Here is a 15,621-nt window from a genome sequence, read left to right as displayed (position 1 = left end):
GTATCTCTGTGATATGATGTTCAGTACCCATTTATCCTGGGTTATTAATTGCCAACTTTGAGCAAAAAGTGCTAATTTCCCCCCTATGGGTGCTGCCAACAGATAATTGCTTGGTGTAGGCAGAGGGAAGTCATTGGGATTGCTTTCTGTAGGTTTGTGCTTTTTCTCCCCCAGATTTGGAGGTGGATGCACTCCATTGCTTTGACCTGTATGAGTCTTGAACCTGGTACCTGGAGCCCTTAGGGCGTCTGGATTTGCCCCTTTGAGCTCTGAATGATACAGGAAAGGACCAATTTTTTTGTAGGCCAGTGTCCGCTGAATCTAGGTGGCTGCACTTGCAAGAAATCTTTAACAGTTTTCATAGACTTAGCTTTGTCTTCCATTTTCTTTAAAACCTCTTCTGCCTTTATACCAAACAGAGAATCATGCCGTAAAGGTGCATCTAGCAATTTAGCTTTAAGATGATCAAGCAAATTTTGTTCCTTTAACCAGGCATGCCTCCTAATCACAGATCAAGTAATTGCGGCCCTGCAGGAGACCTCTAAAGAATCAAAACCACATTGCAAAGTATGCTTTCCAACTTGTTCAGCTGCATGCAATAATTCCTGCAATTCCTTATTTTCTGCACATTCTGAAATCAACATCATTTTCTGTTTCAGCAATCCCATAACATGTTGTTGGTACTTATCCCATAACATGTTGTTGGTACTTAAGCATATGAAATTGACAGTTTAAGGCCCTAATTGCCAAGGTTGCAGATGTATAAACCTTTTTCCCCATCTGTCCAGTGCCCTTGAATCTCTGTTGGAGGGGGTAGGGTTTATTTGCTGTTGAGGCCTTAACTCCCTTTGGACCCTGTGAAAGAGTTTCAGGATCAGCAGCAGGGTTTCTAAATAAAAATTTATGAGAGTCAGGGACCCTGTAATACCGGTGAGGCTTACTGTGAGCCAGAGGTGAAGAGTCAGGGGTCAGGCTTGACTCCGAAAAAACATCATCCACAATGTCTAACACAGGGGGAATGGCTAATGGCTTGTGCTGAGGGAGGAGGAGGAAATTCCTGAGCCTCTTTTTTGATTCTGAGAAGTCTTGACTCTCCCAGTGAAAAATGCTCTCTCAAAGTATGCAAGGTTTCTCCAAATGAATAATCCTCAGGAGGAGATGCAGATGGAATAGACTCCTCAGCATCAGAATCCTCATAGGGAGGTAAAGATAATTCTGATCAGAAGAGGAATCAGAAGAAATAGAAACCTGATCTGAAGATTCATAGTCAGTGTCTTGCCTAGGCCTCTTATCTGGAGGGGGATGGGTATCGCTGATCACGGTAATAATGTCTGCAGCCATTTTGATCATCTGCTTTTTAGGCATGGAGGCCTGTGCACGCAGCTCAGGCGTCAAATGTTTCAGTTTTTGAAGGTGTCTTTGCCTTTGGTTTTGCAGCTTTCATCGGTTTAATATAAGAATGTTGACGTCTAAATACACCCTCAGAAGCCATTGCCTGCTCAGCGGCACTGGACCCATCCGAGGGGGATACATCCATCGGTCCAATACCCTGAGTATCTTGCGGCATGCCGGACTCCACATGGGTGTCCGTAGAGGCCTGCGACTTGAAGGTAGCGGGTATCAGGGGCTGCAAAAGTGCCTCACTGAGTACCGGCGAACCGGCGACTGGCTTAGGAGAAGCTTTGTCGTCGGTTTTGCATCTCGACTGCCTTTCTCTGTCCCTTTCTTTGTGCTTTTTATGTACTCGGGTAGTCAGATTATTATCCGATCACATCTCTGGGTAGTTAAATCTGTTTCCAAAATACTTAGATGCAAAAATATACTGACGCTTAATAGTGCGCTGGTTAAATCTAGCACAAAACTGACAGCCAGGCACGTTGTGATCAGGGACTAGGCAAGGCATACAGTATAAATGGAATTCCTTATGAGGTATTTGCTTCCCACAAGTAATACGAATATTAACTTTTTCTGACATCAGTAAAAAGCAAGAAAAAAGTTTCCCCAACGGGGTACTTAGCTTTATTGAAGACTTCGGTTCTGAAACTCAAACGCGAATATTTCAGTAGTCGGCCGACCGGCACTTGCGAAATGCTTCTGCTTCGGGCACCGCACAGCAAGAAAGACTAAAGAAAATGGCGTTGGCTGCATGTTTTATACCCCTGATGACCTGATGTCATGGAAGGGGAGACAGCAAATAACGCAGGACCCAAGACTTTGGAATTCAGGCCGACTGAGGGCAACCTGCCAGCAGATTACCCAAATGTAATGACTGCAACAGTGAAACACGAAGAACATTAAGGATTACTATTCCTGTTTATGAGTTCACCTAATAGGTCTTTTTGACTTAGGGAATGAATTGGTACACCGGGTGACCAAGAGGAACAGTTTCAATGGTCACAGAATAGGGACAAAAAAAGGTGTCTACAAATTTTGTGGACTATGGAAAAGAATGAAAAGTGGTTTGTAACAACTGCTAAAAATTATCAATTTCAAGGAGTTAAGTGCTGCATTTGTCCAGATAAAAGGACTTCCAGGCCTAGAAACATTTACAGCAAAAATGCCGCCATCATCACCATCCCTCCGGACTTCTTGAAGATGATCAGGAATGACTCCAACACTCCATGAATGCCACGGTTTGGGAGAAGAATTGCTTTTCCTTTGCAGCAGGCTCTGCTACAAATACACTGAACCACATGGGAACTGTCCTGCAATTTCAGTTTATTTGCTCTTAATGATTGTTTCCCTTTGTTAAGCCCTTTGGATCAGAGACCATAATTTTTCTGGCCTTATAACTCATGGATACATGTGATCTCACAAGTTCTTGCCCTGAAATCAGTCACAGTCTACCACACTTGTTTGCCAAACAACTAAGGCCTGTAAAAGCAACATTCTAGAATTTCTGCATAACCTCAGCAGAAAAGCTTGAAACATGCAAACAGATCTAATCACGATCTAAAATGATGAAATCCTGTTCTACCCAAATGCTTTGAAGAACATGTTTCAGTGACAGTGTGTGGGTTTCTTTGCATCAGTCAATGTTGCTGAGGTGCTGAACTTCACACAGTCAAGAAGGTTCTCAATTAACTCTTGCTGTTAACCTAAAGCTGGTTCTAGAGCCTAATAAGACTATGGCTGGTAATATGCAAGTCCACAACTGGTAGAGCACAGATCTTTCCCTCAGAGATCAGGTATGGTAGTACATACTACAAAATATGATTAGTTACATTAAGGACTACTATTCCTGTTTCTGTCTCTACCTAATAGGACTTTTGACTTAGAGAATGAATGGGTTCACTGGGTGACCGAGAGGAACAATTTCAATGGTCACAGATTAGGGACAAAAAATATGTCTACAAATGAGTACTGAGACTCCTTGCTTATGGCAGATCACTAAAGTGGCAATTTGCAGATCACTAAAGTGGCAATTTGCAGTCAGAAGGGGGACATTGACAGCTCTGAGATTTGGGGCAGTCTATGGGCTTCTGCATGCAGGAATCCCAAGAGTCAGAACAGCAAAAGTGAATTATAAAGAACATGACAAGGATATGTAATCTGTGCAATTAATATATTTGCCTTTGCTTCAAATTACCAATCATCTTGCGTGTAAATATTTATCTGTACAAGAAATACTACATCTGTACCATGTCTGTACAATCAATTTCCATTGCTGATATGCATGATGTGGCCAATGGTCCACCGTTATAGCTGAAAAGGGCCTATGGACAGTTTGTTGACTCAATTACCAAATAAACAGAGGAGAGGGTCACCTTTTTATTGTATTTCTCCTTTACTGTTTTAGAGAGGGTAATTGCATAAAGAAATAAGAGCAGACCCACTAAGTTATCTGCTGAAAATTTGAGAATACTGTCTGGAACTAGGCTAGTGACCGTTGTGAAGTACACATAGATCACAATATCCTGGACACACCACACTAAAATAATACTGACGCACTCAACACTGTGCAAAGCAAAGCTAACAAAATTATTAAAACTGCTAAGACCAAATCTGTAAATAGAAGCAGAGGTGGGGGATTTATTTTTTGGCATTATGTTAAACGTTCTGTATCAAATACCCTTGAAAATATCAAGATGAACAAAATCCATGCAGTGCATGCTTCAGTGATTGTGTCCCATCCTCTTCTTACAATGACATATTTTACATATGCTAGTCAGTTCTTTCTGAAGTCAGTATTTAGTGAAAGGGAGCTACTTCACCTCATTTTTTCTTAATTTCACTTGTGGCATACGATGACTGCCTGTAGTGTGGGGCAACTGCTTTCTTCTTTGAACTAAGTAAAAGCAAAGTATTACCTCTCCAATTTCTACCAAAGGATCAACCCTTGGTACATCTAGACAAGACACATCAATTCATGGTGAGTGGAATTCTTACTAGTCCATATGACACACTGGCAACCACAATTCTACCCTGAACCCTGGTCACCAATAATAGACAAAATTCTTTACACCCACGCCAGTCTACTGCCACATTTAAACAGACAAGGTGTCACAGTACCATGGGGGGAACATACAGTTGATACACACCAAAATACTGTACTCACTTTGCTACTGCCAAAAGTACATGTGGGTCATGTTCACACTTCTTCAAGGCATCCACACTTTTGGTCTTCCGCTGAGGTCTAGCTTCCATGAAAACTGCCTCAGCCCACAGTATCCCTTAAAAAGAAAATGAAAAATAACAAGACAAGTTTTATTATGCAATACAGATACTGCTATTCAGCAACCACCAGTGTTATGAACTTTTCTTGCAACATTATTTTGGGTTTTTTCTTCATGCCTTACATTTCAGCATATTAACAAACACTGTGGCAGGCAATACAAGTTTAAAGCATAGGCCAAAACCTTAAAATATCTGATGGGATTTTTACATCAGATATATAAAAGGTGAGCAGCTGAGGCTCCAGGACTGAACCCTGTAGAATCCCATGGCCATAACCCATAATACTTACCACAACAATATGATGTGAAGTTGACTTGCCACCTTCTGTTTCAATGTCATGCTGCTATTCCCCTAACTAGTGACGTGGATATTTTCATGTAAACTAACTTCTTCATTAGCGATTCTTGATTTACTCTTTCAAAAGTAGCAGAGAAGTCAATATGTATTTTATTTGAACACTTCCATGGCCATGATAACATACATCTATTCTTTGATACGCAAACACAACTAATGACTCCATGTTTTTCCGATGTTACTCAACATGCTTACGGGCCTGTGATGACTTATAATTTCCCTCAGAATACACAGCAAACTTCCAAACTGGAATTTTGGTATGTTTATAGCAAGCACTAAAGATTTAATATAAAGGTTTTGCCAGTATATGCCTTAATATCTTCAGATCCCTGAGGGTAATGTCAGCAGATAATGAACCCTCTGGGTAGTCCAGTCTACTACGCAGTAATGATCGTTTCCCTTTGTTAAGCCCTTTGGATCAGAGACCCATAATTTTTCTGGCCTTATAACTCAGGGATACATGTGATCTCACAAGTTCTTGCCCTGAAATCAGTCACGGTCTACCACACTTGTTTGCCAAACAACTAAGGCCTGTAAAAGCAACATTCTAAAATTTCTGCTGTCCTAAAGTTGCATCCGTCTATCTTACCTGCCATCATCCTCAAAGTATAGTTTTTACATGCATAACTGGTGACAAAATGCTTTGCAAATTATTTAGTAATTATTTTTAATTTGCATTTGTTTAGTTAGATTTGTTGGATAGTCCACTGGGCCAATGTGAGCCCATTTTCAGTGACTGCCTGGGAAGAATTGCTCTAGACATGGCATAACAGTGCAAATATAGACTATAGAATCATATGAGACAAGCATTATACACAAATATGGAATCATATAGTATAAACATTATACATACACTATAAAGCATTGCATAATATTTGAGCAGCAAAGTACAAATTCAATAAAGCAAAAAATATTGTAGGACTGAGATAGTAATATCAGAGCAACATGCAACAATAGTCCTTAGAGAGGTAGAGCATGGTTAGTAACAATACCAATGCGCAGTAGGTCTAGCTGTAGATAGGAAGAGCTAGGTGTAAAACAGTACTCTCTAGGTAGTTTGTTTAGGCCAGATGCCAGGAGGTTAAACCTTAAGTGAAGATTAGGAATAGAGAAACACAGTCTTGAAATAAGAGCAGCTAAAGGTATAGCATTTCCTTTGAAAGTAAATGTAGGAGGGAAGTCTTTCAGGGTAGGAAAGTACATTGATAGGGATAAATATCACAAGACAGGAAGAAACAGGGATAGGAAAGAGGGAATAAATAAAGGGGGGGGGCTCATGTTATAAATAATGGTGCAATTTCAGTTCCCCACATGTAAATCAAACTACTTTCCTTAAATGCATTTAATATCATGAAGTGGTTCTTCCTAATATACCTTTAAAAAGCCCTATAGTCTTTCACACTTTTAACTAGATGTTCCTTGTATTTTTTTCTGAATCACTACATAACTATCATCACTACATAACTTTTTATCTGGTGTCTTTTCCATCCATCCATCAACTTAAAGGACAGAGTCCCCAGCTACTTCTCACTTGGGAGGCCTTATGGAAGGATATTCCAGAGCACAGCTGAACCAAAAAAGACTCTAGATCTGGACTGCATATCTAATTTAATAGTGTGAAATGAAGTTATGTACCTTGGACCAGATAGCTGCTAGCACATATGCCATCAAGTCGAACACAAGAGAAGAAAACTGTAGTGTAGATGAAGCCACATCTCTGGTGAATAAGCTGTTGGAGTTGATGGGAGTGGCAGTGCTCTTTACTGATAAACAAAATAAATGCAGTGTGACAACCAGTAGGAAAGGGTGACTCTGGACACTGATTTTGCCAGTTTAGCTGAAGAAAAATACACAAATAACTGTTCAGATTTCCTGAAAGGTTTCATCCAATGTAAATAAAAATGTAACTGATGATGGACATCAAGCAAATACAAAATATATTCACCTTTATTTAAAAAAAATTGGAAGAACATTCTAAGATTAATGGAGTGATTTATGGATGATTCAGAAGCCACCTTTATGCAGAAACGAGGGTTTTTTCTTAAAGATGGTCTGTCTGTGAAAAATTAGGTAGGGAGGTTTTAAAAATGGGGCTTGTAGCTTAGAAATTCTTCAGGCAGAAGTGATGGCTACCAGAAAAAAGAAGTTATGTACTCACCATAACGTTCCATCTGAGTAGTTATACTTCATTTTTCTGCAACCTGCGGGTATTCAAATCCGTACCGGATCAGAGCTGGCAACTTTTTTTCTAGCATTTGCTCCAAGCTCTGAGCTCCTCTCCTACCCATAATGCACTACCATCTCCTACCTTCCCTCAGATCGAGTTTGCTGCAACTAATTACATAAGCAACTCAGCCCAATGAACCAAAACCTGTAAAAATAGGACAAGGTCCGGGGGACGGAGGGAGGGAATGTTGCAGAAAAATGAAATATAAAGTACAGTTTTGTACCTACCATAAATGTAGATGTCCGATAGGAATGCATCTGCAGTCCTTACAAATGGGTTGTCCTGTCGTCAGGCAGTCCTTCGGTCGGCCGGATTCCAAAGTCTGGGTCTGGCCTCGGCTGGTGTCGCACTTCACCCGACGTCATAGCTGCAGTTATTCGGGTATAAAAGCATCAGCCGATGCCATTTTCCTCAGTGTTTCTTGCCCCAGATGCCAGGTGCCCTCTAGGAAGGCTAAATTTGGATAAATGCAAATGATTCTAAATAGTAGAGAGCAAACAAAATATAAGCATGTATGTACATATATACAAACAAATACACCATAATAGATTCCCCCAGCTAGCTACAAGATGGGCAAATACCCTAGGAGTACCACAGAGGGGAAGGAGGGTGGGTAATCCTGACTGCAGATGCATTCCTATCGGACATCTACATTTATGGTAGGTACAAAACTGTACTATGTCCTTCAAGGATGCATCTGCAGTCCTTACAAATGGGTAGAATACCATAGCCAAACTGGGGGAGGAGGAGAAATAAAATTATGGTGTAGTTAAGATCCCTTGAACAGCAGTGGCAAAACCTGCTCGGGATCTAGAGTAAAGAGGTAAATTATAATGCTTGGCAAATGTATGCACGGAGCTCCAAGTAGCAGCCTCTAAAATGTCTTTGGTAGCCACTCCTCGTAGAAAAGCTGTGGAAGTGGCTGTAGCCCTTGTAGAGTGAGGCCTGATATTTTCTGGCGTTTTCTTTCCATGGTAGGAGTAGCAAAATCTAATGCAATTTCCTAACCACTTAGAGATTGTCTGTTTTGAAATTGCTTTTCCTTCCATTCCTGTTGCATATGCTACCAGTAGCTGGTCAGTTTTTCTATTGCCCTTGGTCCTGTCCAGGTAGTAGCGTAATTGTCTATGTACATCCAATGTGTGCAACAGTCTTTCTCCCCTGTTCTGTGGATTGGGGAAGAATGTAGGTAGGTGGATAGCCTGATTTAAGGATACTCTGGAGACCACCTTAGGCATAAAAGTAGGATTTGTTCTCATGGACACTCTATCTTGATGGAAGATCAGGAAGGGCTGTACTGCCATTAATGCCTGTAGCTCAGATACCCTTCTTGCTGAAGTGATTGCCAGCAGGAAAGCAGTTTTCCATGGTAAGTATTGCAATTCTGCTGTTGCTGCTGGATCGAAAGGAGGAAGTGTAAATTTTTCTAGCACAAAGTTCAAGTCCCATGCTGGCAATGGTGGCTTTCTAGGTGGTTTTACATTTTTAATTCCTCTCAGAAACTGCCTGAGCAGAGGATGTGAGAAGACTGGAGGATCCAAGTCGTATTCTGCTGAAATAGCTGATGCATGAATCTTAATGGAAGAATAGGACAGGCCCTTGTGGAAGAGCTCTGCCAAGTATTCCAGGATGTTGGCTATGTTTACCAGTGACACATTTTGTCCTTTTGCAGTACTCCAAATGAGGTATCTTTTCCATTTTGCTGAATAATTTTTTCTTGTTGAGGGTCTGCGAGCCTCCAATATAATGTCTTTAACCCTTTGGGATAAATTTGGGTTAATTGGTCTTATGCAATGTTCCAGGCAGTCAGTTGCAGTGTTTTCAGGTTTGGATGCAGAGTGTTGTAGTTGTTCTGTGTTAACAGCAAGGGAACTAGGGGCAGGGGCCATATTTGTTCCCGAGACATGCTCCTCAGTAATGGGTACCAATGTTGTCTTGGCCAATCTGGAGCTATCAGAATGATCCTTGGACAGTCCTCTTTGATCTTCAATAGCACCTTGTGCATCAAAGGAAGTGGTGGGAATGCATATGCTGTCAGGTTTTTCCAACTGAAAGATAGAGAGTCCACCTTCCAAGCAAGTGGATGGTACGTCCTTGTGCAGAATTTCTTTAGCTGGTGACTGAGTGGGGATGCAAATAAGTCTACTTCTGGGAGTCCCCATTTCCTCGTAATGGTTTTGAAGATGTCCGGATGCAGCATCCATTCGTGGGCATCCGTGGTAGTTCTGCTTAGTATGTCTGCTAGAATGTTTTCTTTTCCTGGTACAAAAATTGCTTGTAACTGAATGTTGTAGCTCAGGGCCACATTCCAGAGGTCCACTGCCATCCGGCATAGAGGTGCAGTGTGTGCCTCCCTGTTTGTTGATGTACCACATAACTGTGGTGTTGTCTGTCCTTATCAACAGTTGGCCTTGTTGAAGAAAAGGTCTGAATGTCTGAATTGCCAGTTTTACTGCCAGCATTTCCTTTAGATTTATGTGTAGGTGTAGCTGGTCTTGAGACCATAAACCTTGTATACACTTGTCCAGCATGTGGGCCCCCCAACCGAGGTCTGAGGCGTCCGTTGTGATGGTTTGGCTGGGTTGAGTGTTGTGGAAGGGCAGTCCTTTGTTTGATTGACAGGCCTGAGCCCACCATTGGAATTCTTGCTTCAGGCATGGAATTATTGGAATTTGGGTTTCTAGGCTGTGCTTGTGCTGAGACCATAAATTTCTTAGGTACCACTGTAACTTTCTCATATGCAGTCTGGCATGTGGAACCAATATTATGCAGGATGCCATGAAACCCAAGGCTTGCAGGACTTTTCTTGCTGTTAGATGGTTCTGCTTTGTTAATGCCAAGAAGTAGAGAGGTAGTTGCTCCTGTTTTTCTACTGTTAGGAATGCCATTTGTTTTGCTGTGTCCAGCTCTGCACCCAAAAAGGTTATCCTTTGGGATGGTATCAGTCTTGACTTTTTTATATTGACTGTATATCCCAGGGCTTGTAGTAGGTAAATGACCCTTTTCAAGTCTTCTGCTAGCTTGTTTTTGTTGTCCGCTTGTATCAGGCAGTCGTCCAGGTAAGGGTAGATTTGAATTCCCTGAAGCCTGCAATGAACAATTACTGATGCCAGGCATTTCGTGAACACTCTGGGCGCAGTAGATAAGCCAAAGGGCAATGCTGAGAATTGATAATGCTCTGATCCTGCAAGAAATCTGAGGTATCTTCTGCAATTTGGTCGTATGGGGACGTGCAGGTATGCCTCCTTGAGATCTAGAGTTACCAGCCAAGACTCCTTGCCCAGCATGGGAAGAAGCTGCTGTAGGGTCAGCATTTTGAATTTTGGAACAATGAGGTATGTGTTTAAAGCGGACAGGTCGAGAATGGGTCTCCATTTGCTTTCTTTTCTTGGTACCAGGAAGAGTCTGGAGTAAAATCCCTGTCCTTGCTCCACAGATGGTACCTTTTCCACAGCTCTCATCCTTAATAATCGAGTTATTTGTGTTAGAGCTTCTGCCTTTTGATTTGGGGGTAGGTTTGGCATTCCTCTCTTCCCTGGTAGAGTATGGAAGTGAAACCTGTAACCTTGGTCTATTGTCTGCAAAATCCACTTGTCTCTTGTGATGTAATGCCAGTTTACTGAAAATAAAGCTAGCTTCCCGCCTAAGGATGCTTCTAGTTGTTCCCTGGTAGGCGGTGCTAGAGCCAAGTCACTGCGATTGTCCTGTAGTAGAGGTGGTGGCTGTGTCTGTGGCTGTACCTCGCTGGTTGTTACCCTGCCACTGGCGTCCCCTGTAGGCACCCCTGGATTGACTTCTGCCTCTTGAACGCCTATTTCTGCCTCTCTGAGCTCTGGAGGAGTCCGGAAAGGACCAATTCTTGGAGGGCCAATTCCTGCTAAACCTTGGAGGTTGGACCTGTACGAAATTTTTCACTGTCTGGACAGATTTTGCCTTCTCTTCCATCTTCTTCAGCACCTGTTGTGCAGGAGAGCCAAACAAATTGATCTTGTCCATATTAGCATCTAGTAGTTTTGATTTGACATGGTCTGGTAAGGCCTGCTCTTTTAACCATGCATGCCTTCTGATAACTGTGCCAGTCATGGCTGATCTAAAGGAAGCCTCCAGTGCATCATAGCCGCATTTTAAGGAATGGTTACTGACTTGCTGTATGTTATGTACCATTTCCTGAACAGATTTTTTGTCTAATGATTCATCTGAGGACAGCTTTTTGGTTAACTGGTCTAGCATAAATTCTTGATACTGGATCATATGAAACTGACAGTTCAAGGCCCTAGCTGAAAGAGTAGCAGAAGTGTAAACTTTTTTACCCCATCTCTCTAAGGACCTGGATTCCCTTTCAGAGGGGAGGGGGTTTTTGGCAGAGGTAGCTGCTACAGCCTTAGGTCCCTGGGAGATGGTCTCGGGATCTGCAAAAGGAGCCTTATACAAATGGTAATGCGTGTCCGGGACCCTGTAGTACCTATCGGGCTTAGCAGGGGCCGGAGGTAGAGAATCAGGAGCGGTACAAGCATCATTAAATGCATCATCTACAACAGAAAGGACTGGAGGTATGGCTAAAGGCCTATGCTGTGGTAAATGCAGAAAAGTTCTAAGCCTCTTTCTGGAGTCTGAAAAATCCTGACCCTGCCACTGAAATTGTTCCCTCATAGCATGCAAGGTTTCCCCAAAGGAAAATTCCTCAGGCGGAGAGGCAGAAGGAATGGACTCTTCAGCATCAGAATCTTCATAAGGGGAGAAAGGAGCCTCTGGAGGGTTTGTATTATCTGAATCATCAGAGGAATAATCTGTAGAAACTGGCTCAGGGGGCTCTGCCCTAGGTCTCTTCTCTGGAGGTGGGTGAGAGGCCCTGTCTGGTTGAGGCTGGGATCCCCGGATTAAAGAAATGAGATCCTCTGCTAGACTAAGCATTTGAGAACTAGGGGTAGGCCTGTGAGAGGGGGTCTTAACAGGCACAGATTTAGTAGCTTTAGCTGCTTTAGCCCTGGCAAAGGCCTTAATGGACATGGCTGCAGGTGGCCTAGCAGCTCCACGTGCAGGGGTTGAAATATCCAAGGGGATAGTGTCAGATAATTCCTGAGAAACTGCCTGAGCAGAAGGTAAATCAGAAGCCGATTCCACGAGGTTGGAAGAGGCCTCGGTAGGAGGTAAGTTTTCGGCTGAAGGAAGAACCGCTTGCTCGGTTTCAGCCAAAACAGAGACACTCGTGGTTGGCTTTACCGCGGTTTCGGCCGAAACCGCGGACCGCTAGTGTCGGTCCTTTTCCTTGCGCTTTTTAGATATTTGCGTAGTCGGAGGATCCGACGGCATAATGTAAGCAAAATCGGAGCCGAAAAACTCCTCAGCAAATTCCGACCGACGTCTAAGCGTCCGCCGGTTAAAAGAAGCACAGGCTAGACAAGCTGCTACGTCGTGGTCTGGGCCTAAACAAGGTAAGCAGTAAGAGTGGAAATCTTTATGAGGTATTTGTTTCCCACAAGTTAAACAGTTATTCACTTTTTCTGACATCGGCTGAGGCAAGAAAGAGTCCCCAACGGGTACTTAGCTTTTAGAAGTCTTCGGTAGTAGTAGAAGTATTCGGTAGTAGTAATCTCTGGTTCTGACCGACCGGCACTTGCGAACAGCTTCTGCTTCGGGCGCCACGCGGCAAGAAAGACTGAGGAAAATGGCATCGGCTGATGCCTTTATACCCGAACAACTGCAGCTATGACGTCGGGTGAAGTGCGACACCAGCCGAGGCCAGACCCAGACTATGGAATCCGGCCGACCGAAGGGCTGCCTGACGACAGGACAACCCATTTGTAAGGACTGCAGATGCATCCTTGAAGGACATCTACTCAGATGGAACGTTATGGTGAGTACATAACTTCTTTATCTGAAGTAGTTAACTTCATTTTATCTGCAACCTGTGGGACAGAGTCCCCAGCTACTCCAATCCTGGGAGGCCCTTATGGAAGGATATTCCTGAGCACCGCAGAGCCAAAGGATGCTCTACCCCTAGAAATCAGATCTAATTTGTAATGGGAAATGAAGGTATGTGAATTGGCCCAGGTTGCTGATGCACAATTGTTGTCCAAAGGAACCCTAGACCAAAAAGCAGCAGAAGTCGCCATACCTGGTAGAGTGAGCTTTAACAATACCAGGAGGAGATCAACCTTTTGCTTTGTAGGCATGCAAAATGCAAAGAGTGATCCAGCTGGCCAAAGAAACTTTAGAAATAGCTTTTCCCAGAAAAGCTTTGGAAAAGGAAACAAACAACTGGTCAATCTTGCGGAATGATTTTGTTCTATGAAGATAGAAGCAAAGTTGTCTATGAACATCTAACAAATTAAGTTTGTATTCACCTTTATTTTGGAAGTTAGGGAAGAAAACAGGCAGATTAATGTACTGGTTTATGTTTGCTTCAGATGCCACTTTGGGTAAGAAGGAAGGATTAGTACAGAGAGTGACCCTATCCTTATGGAAGACCAAATACGGAGGCATGGCAGACAGCTTGAAGCTCAAAAACCCTCCAAGCAGATGTAATGGTGACTAGGAAAGCTGTCTTCCAGGAGAAAAATTCCAAATCCACCGCAGCTGCAGGTTCAAATGGAGGAGCCACCAATGCCTGTAAGACAAAGGTAAGGTCCCAAGGAGGCACTGAAACCTTGACAGGAGGACGCAACAGAAAAGTGCCTTTAAGAAAAGCCTTACATAGCCTAAAGGAGGCTAAGGCAATGCTGTCTTCACCAACATGAAAATTAGAAATGGCTGCCAATTGTACTTTCACTGTGGAGGAGTTAGCTCCTTGTTGTAAAATGTCAGACAAGAAATCCAACACCGCTGGAACAGGGGCTGTAAAGGGATCTAGTTTTCTCTGTGAGGCCCAAATGGAAAAACACATCCAATTACTGCGATGAAGTTTCCTAGTGGAATCTTTAAGAGAAGCCACCAGAATGGATTTTACCAGGGATGAAAGACCAGGAGTCCTGGCAATCAACGGAACTGGAGCAACCAAGCTGTCAGCTTGAGGCTATCCAGGTTAGGCAGGTGGGCACCCAACGGATGGGAGATTAGATCCGGGCAGGGATCCAGAACCCACGGAGGAGCTAAGAGATGAGACTAAAGGAATGGGAACCAAACCTGACGAGGTCAGAATGGGACAATGAGGATATATTTGCACCGCAGTCGGCAAGCTTTCTGAAGAAACTTCGGAATTAGTGGCAATGGTGGATAAGCATACAAAAGCCCGGGGGGCCAAGCATGGACTAGAGCATCTCTGGGGACTTCCACTGGTGAGGGGAATCAGAGCGAAGAACTCACTGCACTTCACGTTGGAAGGAGATGCGAAGAGATCGCAGCAAGGCTGACCCCATGCAAAGAAGATGATCTCTGCTCCTGACTGTTTCAGAGACCACTCGTATGGCATCATAATAGCCCGACTCAATCTGTCCGCTAAAATGTTGGAGAGCCCCGGGATGCGCGTTGCTATCAGAAACTGACCGGTGGAGATCGCCCATTCCCACATTCTCATGGCCTTGCGACATAGGACATAGGATCTGGTTCCCCCCTGCTTGCTGATATACCAGACAACAGACATGTTTGTTTGACTGAATTGCAATCAATCAGAGAGGAAGGACAGTGTGAAAGACTTCCAATGCTAAAAGCACTGCCCTCATCTCTAGAACATTTATGTGCAACTTGGTCTCTGGGACCACGTGCCTAGGACTGTCCTTCCCAAACAGTGTCCCTCCCCCACCTGAGTTGGGAGGCATCCGTGGTCACTATGGCTTGGACTGGAGATGACGTAAAGGGGCGTCCTCCTAATATCTACTGTGAATTTAACCACCAAAGAAGGGACGTCCTGCAGACGTGACTGATCCTGATCGGAAATTCCATAGGCAGGTCTAGCCAAGACCATTGAACAGCAAGAGTCCATTGAAGAACCCACATATGAAGGCACGCACAAGGGAGAATCGATATGAAGGCAGCCATGGAGCTCAGTGCCCAGAGAACCTCGCTCGCCTTTGGAGACTTGAAGTTCACTATCTGAGCTATGTGGCACCTGAGGTGTAAGATCCTCTGTCTGGAGTTAAGGATACCTTCATCTGCCAGGTGTCTAGCCGTGCCACAATGAAGTCTAGAACTTGTACTGGTTGAAATTGGGATTTCTGAACATTGACTGTAATTCCCAATAGATCTGCCAACCGAATGAAGTAATCTCGGGCCAGACAAAGATGATACTTGTTGGGCACAGTGAAGAGCCAGTTGTCCAGGTAAGGAAACACCTGAATACCCTATAGACTCAGGTGAGCCGCTACAACTGCCATTACCTTGGTGAACACCCTGGGGGCTGTGGTGAGACCGAAGGGTAGGGCTCTGAA

The 15,621-nt window shown here is 43.5% G+C and overlaps 1 protein-coding gene across 1 annotated transcript in view; it reads right to left on the bottom strand.

Moving 5' to 3' along the window:
- Nucleotides 1-15,621, bottom strand: part of PRPF6 (pre-mRNA processing factor 6) — a gene marked incomplete in the record, with an annotated part of 1,570,595 nt that overhangs the window by 260,663 nt on the left and 1,294,311 nt on the right. Inside the window, 1 exon segment of the mRNA XM_044089883.1 lies at nucleotides 4,559-4,673. Within this exon segment, the coding sequence (XP_043945818.1) occupies nucleotides 4,559-4,673 (115 nt within the window).

The sequence above is a fragment of the Protopterus annectens genome, chromosome 12.part0 (genome assembly GCF_019279795.1).
Source record: "Protopterus annectens isolate FY-2018-M chromosome 12.part0, PAN1.0, whole genome shotgun sequence".
NCBI classification, from domain to species: Eukaryota; Metazoa; Chordata; order Ceratodontiformes; family Protopteridae; genus Protopterus; species Protopterus annectens.
Note: the sequence above shows the minus strand (reverse complement) of the source record. Positions and strands in the feature narration are given on the sequence as shown.